The sequence below is a fragment of the Pecten maximus genome, chromosome 11 (assembly GCF_902652985.1).
Source record: "Pecten maximus chromosome 11, xPecMax1.1, whole genome shotgun sequence".
In the NCBI taxonomy this organism is placed as follows: Eukaryota; Metazoa; Mollusca; class Bivalvia; order Pectinida; family Pectinidae; genus Pecten; species Pecten maximus.
Window position 1 is genome coordinate 11,702,488 of NC_047025.1, and position 13,161 is coordinate 11,715,648.

Consider the following 13,161-nt stretch of genomic DNA (forward strand, 5'->3'; position numbering starts at 1 on the left):
TTTTAATTTTTGTTAAGGCACTTATTCATTTCTAAACAGGGGTTTTTCTCTCTGACCAAAGCGTGATGAAAAATGTTAAATAGCATGAATTAATTATCCATATTTTCTATAAAGTCTCGTCAAAACGAGATCTAGTGTGGTTTTGCATTGTTTGTTTGCATTATACTCACGTTTGTATTCATACCCATTCGGTTTATAGTACTATAACCCGTAACGGAGCTCACTAAGTTAACAAAGTGACGCCGTAGTGTGAATGTAAATATTGAGATCAATATAAAACCTTAATGTGTAATTCGCATAAAAATCAGCGTTTTAAAGGTGTCTTTTGTACCATCATGACGTCCAACCATGTCGGTGTAAGGGAAGTCGTCATATTTCCCTTATTTTTGGAGCTAATGAAGTAGGAAACATACCTCTAACAGGAGAAAATATCCAACAACTTTGTTATTAGTGAACATTTGCTTACTATTTTTACAGTTATATGAGTTGGAAAGCCATAACAATTTTTATTTCAAGCATTTAAATTGATGATGTCGTTTTATCTCCAAGAACTGAAAAAGGGTGGTATAACTTAAAAACTCTCAATTTTATTAACATTTTACAGGAATTCTTACAAAACATGTTTTCTCCAATAAATTCAAAAAAAAAAAAAGAAAAAGAAAAAAAAATCGCTTAAAAAACATCGCATTTTTTTTTGCATTTTTACCAAAATAAAAAAAAAAGTTTTATCTACTTACACACACTTAACTATCTGAAATGGAACAGTTTATTGCATAACATGCCTCTCAGCTTTCAAACATTGCTTTAAAAAAAAAGTAAAAATTACAGTCATTTGAACGATTGATTCAAAACCATATTCAACGTTACAAGAAGCCTGTCAAGCATCGGGTTTACGCAAGAATTTAATATATATTATATTCATTGCTACACATGTACACTCCAGTGCAAACTTCATTAAAGGATTAATTATCAAGGAGCACCAAGTTAAATATGTAGTTACCGCGAAGTCAATGTAGCTTCACTTCGAGGAATATACAGAAAATAACAAGAAATCGTTCAATTTAAATTTGGTACCAACTGCATTTCATCATATAATTCATGCGCGCAATAGGAAGTGAAAAGACCACACGTAGGTGTCTGGAGAGGATGCATGTCCAGGTCGTCAGCCTCTAATAGACAAGATATCTTTCAATATACTTCCATTGTCTCGAAATCAATTAAGTTGGTGCCTCAATATTTCAAGTATTGTGGGTCTTGTTCAGCTCAGCGGACAAAGAAAAGTCTTAAGGAATCGGGCAGCGACTAGATTAATATGTAATTATATTGTGCAGACACAACACAGATCCTATTTCACGTCAGTTTGGAACAAGGTGGTTTTTATTCTTAAGTCTATTTTCATTTTCTTTACTGCTAGATTTGTTTACTATTTTCATGAAATGGGAAGTCAGTTTTTAACTTTAGTCTATCATACAGGTAGAAGAGGTTTGAAAAGTATGTTTCAAGATGGCTGTCATAAAGGACATGTCTGAATTGGGCTGACCATAAAATAGCTAAGAGCACATTGTCCTTATGGTTATCTGACTCTAAAGATTCTTTTATTATGTTAATATACATACATGTAGTATATACATATCATATTGAAGTTTGTAGTTGACATTAACTTAAGATCATTTATTAGCGTCCATTCATAAATATCTTTACCAAAAATAAGCTAAATGGTACCAGTAGAACTGAGGAAGAAATTTAAAATGTGTATTGCCAGAAGACAGCCTTTTCGGATTTTGAACCGACCCAAAAATAACGCATCCTAGGTAGAACCACCTCAAGACTCTATCAGGAAAGTTAAACCCACTGGTGGAACGTGGGCAGAAGATTTAGCTGTGATTCGTTAACTCCATGGAGAACGGCAGTCGAGGACAAATGAAGATTAATGACTAAAGGAAACCCTTACCCTTCGAGACAGGTTTCGGGTCAGATCTGAAAAAACAACAAAGATTGACAAACGAAACTTTTGATTTTGATAAGGCTTTGCATTTCATCACTTCACGAGCATATCCTGACGAATAAATCTTGTGTTGCAGTTAGCAAATTCGTTCTTTAAACGACGATTTCTTCTTCTTGAACAACCCAGTTTTTCCTTAACATCGGTAATTAATGATTTCTTCATATTGGCAAAGTCAAGAGACATTCCAAGCCGGACAAACGCACTTAAGACGGGTTGGGTCACGGAATCATAGTCTAAAATGTCAAAATTTATCAGGATAATGTTCTTGATTTGATACGAAGTATACAAGTACCATGCATGCTTCCATTCCAAATCCCAAAACACGTTTTTCTCATGTTTTGAAAAGAGTATTAACGCAAATTTGCTCCGTCCCATGAAATCAGCAATTTCATCTTCAAACGGAATACCTACATTAAAATCTCTAGCTGGGATACAAACGCGGTAACCGTCCTGTTCAAGTGCTGGAAGTAATCCATTCATGATCCACTTATTTATCTCGTCAGTTTTTTCATCATATAATACATAAACATCATAATACATATCTGGGTATGTCTTATATTTGCTTCTTAGAGTACGGAATAACAGGTAAATCTCGTACTTAAATACCTTCACGATCAACGAAATCCCCAAGATAAGAGTTGACAATACTGCCAGAGTAACCGCAATCCATGTCGGCGGCATCGACGCTTTACTACAATCTAGCAATTCTTCTGTTACTACCTCAGCAGCCTCCTTAGTACTGTTTTCAGTGTGGCACCAAAACTTGTTCATATCTCCTTTTTCATTCTCATGCATTTTTATCCATTCTCCATACCATGTATTGCTACAATTGCAGTTAATTGTAAGTTCTCCGAAAATGAAAATGCTTGGTTTTAAGTAACGTATATCTTCAGGTAAATCATTGATTTCCGTGTTTCCCCGTAAATCTACTTCCATTGCGTTCTGTAGTTGATTAACAGCACGGCCCTCCATCGTAGTTATGGAGTTGTTGGATAAGACTAACTTCCGTGTTTGGTTAAGGTATCCTCGCCACTCTAAGCTGGATATACTGTTATTGTCTAGATATATCTCAAGTGGAAGATCATTTCTGGGAACGTGTTTAGGCATCATATCAAGTCCATGCCCTGAGCAATTTACGACCACGCGATCTCTGCTTGGCTGTTTATAGCAATTACAATTGTAAGGACAACCTTCAGTTTGTGGTATATCACATATAAAGAGATCGTATTGCTTACTCCGTATCAGTTCTGGTATAGACCGATTGCGTAGTTGCTCTGGGGAGAAGCAGTACATATCCAAATAACTTCTCCATACCACCTGGAGGCTAGATTCAGCCAACTGAAAGAATGGCTCCATTCTACAATCACATTGGAAGGGAACATCACTCAAATCTATACCATAAGAATATATCTTCCCTAATACCGTAAGGTCAGTAACACCAAGATTTAGAAAGTCGATGATGCCAGACATGCTGTTTTCAGTCAAGTCGATGAAACCACCTTGTACGATTTCATCGTCCGCTGTCAAAGTCCATCCAGCTTCGTTAACGATATTTCCAATGTTGTTATGTTTGTAATTAAGATAACAAAAAGGTCGATTGATGATGACATTCGTTACGTCAACTTCTGACAGATCATTGCCCTCCAGCTGAATGTTTATTATAGTAGACGTTTGATGAGACCAGGAATAGGGTTCTATGTAGCTGATTTTGTTATTTGTCAAATTTAGTTTCCGCAGTGACACCAGTCCTCGGAATGTATTATTGTAGATATAGAACAGTTGGTTCTCACTCAAATCTAATGTATCTAATTTAGTAAGACACGATATATTTCCAATTTCCTTTATATTGTTACCACTTAAGTCAACATAAACCAAAAGTTGGTACTGACATATGTTATCTGGAAGTGCATCCAGGTATCCCGCTTCGTGTTCCAGCTTCGATTTGATATCATATCGCCCACTTAGTACAGCAGATCCCTGAATTTTCGTGTATTCTACATCCAATGGCTCTAACTCGCTCATCTTCCAAAGAGGCCGAGTGTTACAAACGCAATATTTTTCTTTGAATTTAATGCCACGACAGGACGACTCTACATTACAGCAGTTTTCGATACAGCATAATTCCGAAAGTGTTGATTTTTCTATGGTACATACCGAATATCCATAGGAACATGGATTAGTAGCAGCTATAAGAGTACTGAGGGACGCCAACACCAAGAATCCAGATTTTGAATTAAAATAATTCATTGCTAGCAGGACCAACTGAAACAGAAATAGAACAAATAAAACAGTCAAATATCTTATTGATTTTTATTTCAATATTTGAAAAAAAAAGTTAAAACTAAAAGATAAACTTTATCAGAATAATTTAACACATGGGCAATAAACTCCTAGCTCTATATATTGATGTTTGTGATATGATTAATTACAGTATTTTTTTTTCTTTGTGTACATGTATTGCTTACCAATTTAATCGTATCTACTGTATAATATTTGATGATCGTTTGTAGTTAGCCAAAACACAAGCGGTATGTTTTAAAGGGACAAAATCACATTCATCAAACTTCTCTGTTCATGTTAAGCAATTGAAAAAAAAAATGATACGCAGAGAGCTTTAAGTACAGTCTATCTTCGTCATAGTAAAGTCGATTGAGTCATTGAAAACATTCAAGATTTGCTTAGCATTCGAGATAACCGAGTCTGTTTTATATCGACATTTTATTGTCGATATAAAATGTAAAGTTATCAGAAATCGAGATAACGCAATTGTAAGTTAAGCGTTACAAGGGCGGAAATGTCGACATTATACTAAAATCATTCGTCTCGCGACGCCCAGTTGACCTACCTTTTCACTTGATTTGTCACATAATTAACCCAAACTAAATCATATTATACTAAATATTGATTATAGATGTCCATTTCTTTCACACCTGCCGTTATCTTAAGATAATCGTTTCGTCACTGTCACACAGATGTACGAAATGTGAAATCATCATGTTAATCTACCAAATAGTGGAAAACTACATATTTTTTATAGGACATCGGTGTTAAAGTCAATCCCTGCGGTTCGTCAGAGTCTGCGATGAACGTTCAATGGGATTAAACGGAATGCTCTGGGAAAACAACACCAACAGTTGACATAACCAGGTGAATCTGACTAACTGTTACTGTGTTTACATAATAATTAGCTGATATCCGGCATGTGCCAAAACCGTCCGCTAGTACCTTATCATGACAGGTACGGTTTCCATTCATATGTGTTATTATTTGCAACATATACAGCGACAAAACGCAAATATTGAGAAACATATTTTGATAACGTTATACATCTTTGATCAATTGTCACATTATCGTCTTTTAATAACTTACTCAATTCATCATATTTACTAATGCGATTATGATATTTGACATCCGAAAGATTAATAAATCTTGACGTACTTAAACAATTCAACATCTTACTGTTTCGATAGCAGTAATGTGTATGGCGTTTTAGTCCTTTGCATAGGTGAAAGTCAGTGACCAATGCTTGTCATATGCCAGGTGTTGAATCCTATCCTAACGGTTATACCTGCAAGGTACCAACGGTTGTGCCCCTTTGGGAATACCCCTTTTCAGTGGATAAGTATCCCAATGGGTTATACACCTAAGGGGTATCCCCAGGTATGTTTTCCCACTTTTGGTTAACCTGTAGTGTTCCCAATTACTTAACGATGGATTGAATTACAGTTGAATAAGATAAGGAAGCCACCTTTAAATATTTCTATTGTGGCAGGTTGTATATAGAGCGTTACCTGTGTTCTTTAACATGTAATGTGAAGGCGTATTAAAATAGACATGGACATTCCTCATGACGTCACCGTATTAATAGGCATTGATATAAATGGAGATATCATGATGTACATGTATTTAGAACAGACTCGCCATTATATCACACACACTAGGAATAAACATAATGAAAACATAATTACTTAAGAGACACAGGCTTATGATTGATTGCAATATTTTTCATTGATTTTAATTTTGTATTTGTATTTCATTTTATTTCATTTATTTATTATTTTTCGTCAATGTGTTTTTTGGAGGAAGGTATGTAAATTGAATAAATCTTTTCATCATCTGTTTAATACATACAAGTTATATGTAATGCAGCATACATCATTGTGACCAATATGAACCTAATTAACATATTCTTTTTATTCAACGTCACGTCCATTTCGAAAAAAAAAAAAAAATAATACAAGTACCGCTATCCGACACATTTATGTGTATTCCTTGAACTTTTTGCTACTTTTAACTTGACAATTATTGATGACTATGTTGATATAATAAGGCAGTCGTAGAAGGAATATTTATAGTGAAAGTGAAAAGTTTAGATGAGAATATAAATGATCAAATCGGATCGTCCTATGTGTGGTATCCGGAATTATGGATGTTTTTCATGTTAGATGTTGGAAGGAAAATTCGACTCGTAGTGTTACAAGGGAAAGCCAAACATTAATTAGTTTATCATACTGATGTATGTCAAATGCACATAGAATGAAATGTCTTTCTTTTGAAGAACTTTAAAGAGGTTTACACGTCAATTATGAATATTCATGTACCTTTTTAGATAACAAAGGAATTTTAATAATCATTTTTTTAAATATGAAATTAACTTTTTTTCAGATTTTAAATATGTGTACCCAATCAATACATAATATCTCCATTTTTATCGATATAACACATTTTTGAAACACAGGCTAAAGATAACTGTGGATTATATCTGATCATATGACAAAAAAGAACCCGAAAATTGGAGGATCATAAGATTTTTTAAAGCTTTATGAGAGATTTGCTGAAGATAATATATTTCCACTGGGGTGTAACGTTTACTCTGTAGTAGAACTAGGATCTCATAAGTTTGGTCTCTGTATTACGACGATCAATTGCTTGCAGTCGTGCAGTACTGTATCCATAAACAACCACACGACGACAAAAATATTAGAAGGGCACCAGTGGCTAAAAGACAGCCCAACAAGATTGATTTTCGTTACTTTTTTCTTGCAAAATGATTGTCGCATTTATCAAATATATAACAAAATATCTTTTGGACAATAAGAAAAATGACCCAAACATTTCAAATATGTTGTTCAAATAAAATTTAACATGGATTTTTAACTCCTTATACGTTCTATAGTTGTATTTCGCAACCTGTATAAGCACATAGGAAACGATATTTTGTAAGTTATGGTTGTATAAAAAATGTTTTCCTTTAAGACAATACGTACCGTTATATTCTGGGTTGTGGTTCCTTTGTTAAACTCCAAACACAAAAGATCAGACTTCATTCACATCAACAAAAGCCCTAATCTTGTTTGAGGAATAAGACGTATTAATTTACAACTCTTTTTCAATTTTGCTATAATATACTTCTTTCCGTTTCGAGTGCTGTGTATGTATTGATATGAAATAAACTAATGCCAAATGTCCCAGGAATAACTGGCAGACAGAAACAAGCACATGCCACGGCGGCCTCTAACATAAGAACTGAACCAGGTTTTTTTTAACACGGGTGTCACTCTTATACCGCGATATCCAGGTTACCCACCTAGACACCCGTGTCAATGGAGACACGTTGTAAGCATGGTTAGGTTACGATTGCTTTATTATTTATATGAATTTTACACAAGTATTTAAGTTTGAGAATTAATTATAGAAATAGTGTTGAGAAAATACATAAGCTAACCTAACTTTGGGTATTCTATTATGAAATATATAAGAAATATGTTACATTGTATTTTTTTTTAAACCTAATTTGTATCGAATACAAGTCAAGCTATTATCTCGATAGATAACGGGAAGCTGATCATAAAAACCCCGACGCCTGACCCAGCATATTGAAATACCGCAGTACGTGCACAGTGTGTCGATTTTCTGTCGAAAATTGGATTATTTGTCCATGATGTAGTATTTAGTTACACAAGGTACACAATCACCAAGAGGGACACACACCCTCAAGTTAACCTTTGAACCAACATTCCGGTTCTGGTTAGACGTAATATAAATTGGCTGCAGTTTGATACTTATATCTACATATCTACCCCTAGCCGTATCATCATTATGACTGGAAATTAATCATATTTCCAGGAGCTTTACATGTTGAATTAGCAGATTAGCAATAACCGTGATGGAAGCTTTCTCTTGGAACTGGGATTTTTAGAAAGGGGCATTGAAAAACAGTTGTCGTAAAAAGGTGAAAAATAGCTTTCTTAAAAAGGTAAAAACATCTGTCGTGAAAAGGTATTTTCTTATGAATCAGTTCAAACGTTTTCTTAACCTGTTTTTTCTTCTTTAAAACTGTCATGAAAGTAGGGCATTTGAATTGTACCTTCTGCCTCCATTACATAATTGTACGAGGCGACACAATTTAGGATTTTATCTTTCCTCTACTTTCTTAACAACTTTCGTTTTCCTAATGTCTCCCTTGACAATGCCTCACTTTTGGCCTTTAGTTGAGCGTTCGCCCCTGTGAGGAAGGCTTTGGGTTTTGTCTCAAGGCCGAGACATACCAGAGTCTTAAAATTGTTGTTGCTTCTTGGCGCTTAGCATTTTGGGAGTGGGATGACTGGTTTGCCTGTCGTCAGTACTGTAAATCACTTATATTTCTCGGGTACTTAATTTTGCGAACTCACCTAATTTGACTTATTCGCGAATACATAATTTTGCGAATTCTGATCTCAAAATGACTTTAAATTCGCGAATGATGTTAACAGGTCGGCGACATTTCCATGTTGGTAGCCATTTTGTTTATGAGTCATGTGACGGTACAAGAAAAGTCATGTGATTCAATCATGTGATATCGGTGTCGGGACATACTGAATTGTATTTACCGTACCTGTATACATGCTAAATGGCTTACAAAGGCGGTGTCAGACATTGAACAAACCCACGGCTCATTAAGAATGCCTGGAAGATGACGGGACTACAATAGATTGTGAGTTAACGTACATTGTAATTAACGTACGTGTGTATACAGTGATACCGATGAACAGTTCTCGGGACAGTCTATTGCGAAGGATTTATACTCAAGGCGATTATTTGCTCTGAATGTTTGAATTAAGTAAAGAATTTGTTTGATTTCAACTTTGTTATGGTAAATATCTTTCCGAGAATCAAGCGATGTGAAGTGCTATATATACATGAAACCTTACATAACTTACAACAGCGTGGGTAATAAAGTAGGACGTATTCCGGGTGACCATCCGGGATCCTCGGCACCGTACCTATTGTACTTAAATTAACACATGTAAAACGTCGTCTAGAAGTTAATTAAGTCCGAGTTCAACCACAATATCAGTGTTCAGTGGCGGTTATTTGTGTGTGTGAAATTTTGGTGTTTTGTGATATAAAAACACACTCTGATATAAGTATATAATCTATCACTCTATCATTAATTTAACGGCGATGTTTGCTCACCTACTAAAGATTACGATAGATTCAAAATGGACGCCACTTAGTATTTTTGTCATTCTTATACAAATATTCGCGAGGGATTTGAATTCGCGTTTGACTCTCCTCGCGAATTAACGCGAAAATAAATCCCACGCGAAATATAAGTGATTTACAGTATAATGTGACCGTGTGCTGAATGACTTCGACAGCATGCTTTAGCGAGGCACTATAAAGTCCACATCAGTTCGCCGCTATCACCAGGAGATAAAAATAAACATTCCACAGCCTCCAAAAGTACACACGCATACAACCCATGCATGCATCTTGCATACAGGTCAGGAAAGGTCGTCCTTAAATGACCTTAGCTGTTGATAGGTCATTAAACAATACTGAACCAAACCAAACAAACTTTATTAAAAGTGCAGTAAGACCTGATCTTTAATATATGTTACTTTTATACAAGTTTCAAATTACATTGTCTGTTTGTATTATTACTTTGCGGAGGCATGTTAGCTTGTTTTGAAAACTAAGTTTTGCGGTCGCCATTGAAACATGTTTACGTCCATGTGTTACATGTGACCGACACTGTGTGATTAAAGCCTTATATCTCTGCTAACTATTCTTTTATATTCAATTTTTAAACGGGTTTATTCGACTCCGACCAAAGCGTTATAACTATTGTTTCGAGCATTTTGAATTTGAATACCCGGTATTATGAATAGTGTTTATCTTTTCTCAGTGCGATACACAGTATAATGAATAGTATATATCTTTATTCAGTGCGATACACGGTATAGTGTATAGTGTATTTCTTTACTCGGTGTATCGCATTTTGAATTGTAGATGTCGTGTTAAGTATGGAATAGAAATTTTATCTCATAGACCTTAAAAAAGATGGTATAACTTAAATACTCCCAATTTTATTTACATTACACCATATTTACAGGAATCCTTTTTCCTCAAAAAAAAAATTATACAAAATCAAGAAAACTTAATACCGACTTATAAAACATCGCATTTCTAACACAAAATTTGAAAAAATGTTGAGTTATATTCATTATTTTTTTTATCTACAAACAAACACTTAATTGAATGAAATTGAATATTGCATATTAAACAGCTTTCAAACATTGCTTTTGAAAAAAGGAAAACTACAGTCATTTGAACCATTGATTCAAAACCATATTATATACGTTACAACAAGCTTGTCAAGCGTCAAATTTACAAAGGAATTTGATTTATATTTATCTTTATTGATTGCTACACATACATTCTCTAGAGCAATTTTCATTAAAGGATTTCTTATTATTAAGTAAAATATGTAGTTACCCCGACGGCAATGCAGCAACAATTCGATAAATATACAGAAAAAAAAACAGTTTGTCATATTTACATTTGGTACCAACTGAATTTCATCAAAAATCTCAACAGAACACCGATGAGTTTAAAAGAACAGTCAGATTATTAAAAAAAATCCTAGATGGCGACAGCACAAGAAAAATATCTGAAAGATAAGATATTGTTTAATTGAAAATCCAATCTTAACAAAGCATCAGTCTGGTTTTATACCAGGTAATTCCACAGTTAATCAATTTTTGTTTATTTATAATGAGATACCTAGTAATATGGACAAGGGAAAAGAGCTGTGATGTAAGTAAAGCATTTGACAGAGTCTGGCATGAAGGTCTTATACAGAAGCTTAAAATGTATGGAATTGATGGAAATTTACTTTTATGGTTTCAAAATTATCTCTCAGACAGAATGCAAAGAGTCTCTACCGAAGGTTATCACTCACAATTCAAAGTTGTAAATGCAGGGATACCTCAAGGATCAGTTCTTGGACCTCTTCTCTTCACTGATAATATTTCAACTGATATCAAACTTTTTGCTGATGATATTTCTTTGTATGTAATAATAGATGATAATCAAGCACAAGCAGCACAAGCTCTAGCAGATGATCTCTCTAATATTGGTGAATGGGCAGGTATTTGGGACATTGAATGTAACCCTAAAAAAAACTAAATCAGTTATCTTTTCAAGGAAACACAACAAAAATCACCCTCAAATAACTTTCCAAAATAGACAAATTACAGACACAACAGTTCACAAACATCTTGGACTTACACTACAAGAAGATGCAACATGGAAAGAACATATCCTTAATATATATAGAAAAGCATACAGTAGATAAATATTCTTCGATACATAAAATTTAAAGTGAATCGTAAGTCTTTAATCAAAATATATACAGCATTTCTAAGACCAATTTTAGAATATGCAGACAGAATCCGGGATAACTGCACTCACCAATCAAAACAATTATTAGAATCTGTTCAGTTAGAAGCAGCCAGAATCATTACAGGACTCATATCAGGAACATCACACAATAAATTATATGAAGAAATTGGCTGGGAATCTCTATCAGATAGAAGAAATAAACACAACCACATAATGATGTACAAAATAATTCATGGACTATCACCACAACACTTGCACGATATCCTTATTCCTTTTATTAACAACCAAAATGATAACCCGTATTCCCTAAGACAATCACGACTATTCAATCCTCCTCTATGCAAAAGTAACAATTACTTTGACAGTTTCTTCCCCCAAATGTGCCGCACAACTAACAATGCTAATCCTGACCTCTTCAACTCTTCTTCTCTAGCAGCTTTTAAATGCAAACTTAATCATGATATTAATGCTGAATGTGATTCACTGCAAATTTTCAAATTTGAAGGAAATAGAAAGGCCAATATCATTATTTGTCAGCTTAGAAATTCATGTAGCAATTTAAATTTTGATTTATTTAATGATCATTTATTAAACTCTCCCACCTGTGCCTGTGATATTGAAAATGAAACTACTTCACATTATTTCTTTGATTGTCCTAGGTATAATGCTATTAGACATTCTCTGTTTACCTCAGTAGATAGTTATGCAAATCATAATCATTCTAATATTAGCACTTTCTTACAAGGTTGCCCTGACTGTGATAAGTTTGTAAATATACAAATATTAAATGATGTTCAATTGATCATTGGGAAATCGAGACGCTTTAATCTCTATATGCTTTAAATATATAAGCCATGGTGTTATATATTATTATATCATATTGTATTGTACTGTGTTATATTATATATACCTTATATGTAAATGAATATGGAATATGTATGATTATACATGAAAGATCCCTTCATCTTCATTGGTCACATGTGTCATCAGTTGAGTATGCTAAGTCTTGTATATATGTGAAGTATAGCGTCTGCTAAACATTTTGATAGTAATTTTTCTGACAATTTATGATATACTATTTTACATTTATATATATTATTTTCGCTTAATTATTGACAGGCACGACCTGTGCATACATGCACATGGACTTTTGGTCAATGCCTGTCAATGAATTATTCTTATAGATAAATTTCATATTACATATTATCAAATATTATGTATGCATGTATATATAAGTAAAATGTATGAATGATGTGTGAATGTTTATGTTTGAGTTATCTCCCTTAAATGTTAGTTATACATGTATTTTATTCATTTCATAGTAAATTTATATATTAATTTTATATTTATACATTCCAATTGTAACCATAGGAGAAAATTTATATAGGCTTGACCTGTTATTTAATCCTTTTGACAAATAACATCAAATGTCAATAAAATTTGTTGAAATGAAATAAAATATAATCCATGTCCGTTATAAGACGTGG

At 33.8% G+C, this 13,161-nt stretch overlaps 1 protein-coding gene across 1 annotated transcript; it reads right to left on the reverse strand.

Moving 5' to 3' along the window:
- Positions 1 to 1,683: 1,683 nt before the first annotated feature.
- Positions 1,684 to 4,027, reverse strand: LOC117338433 (protein slit-like). The gene has a single exon (XM_033899786.1). It carries the CDS (start codon positions 4,025 to 4,027, stop codon positions 2,039 to 2,041), a length of 1,989 nt encoding a protein of 662 aa, XP_033755677.1. The 3' UTR covers positions 1,684 to 2,038.
- Between the last annotated feature and the right edge of the window lie 9,134 nt (positions 4,028 to 13,161).

Excerpts from the sequence above, each read along its gene's own strand:
- LOC117338433 (XM_033899786.1), bottom strand. The coding sequence starts at position 4,027 with ATGAGCGAGTTAGAGCCATTGGATGTAGAATACACGAAAATTCAGGGA.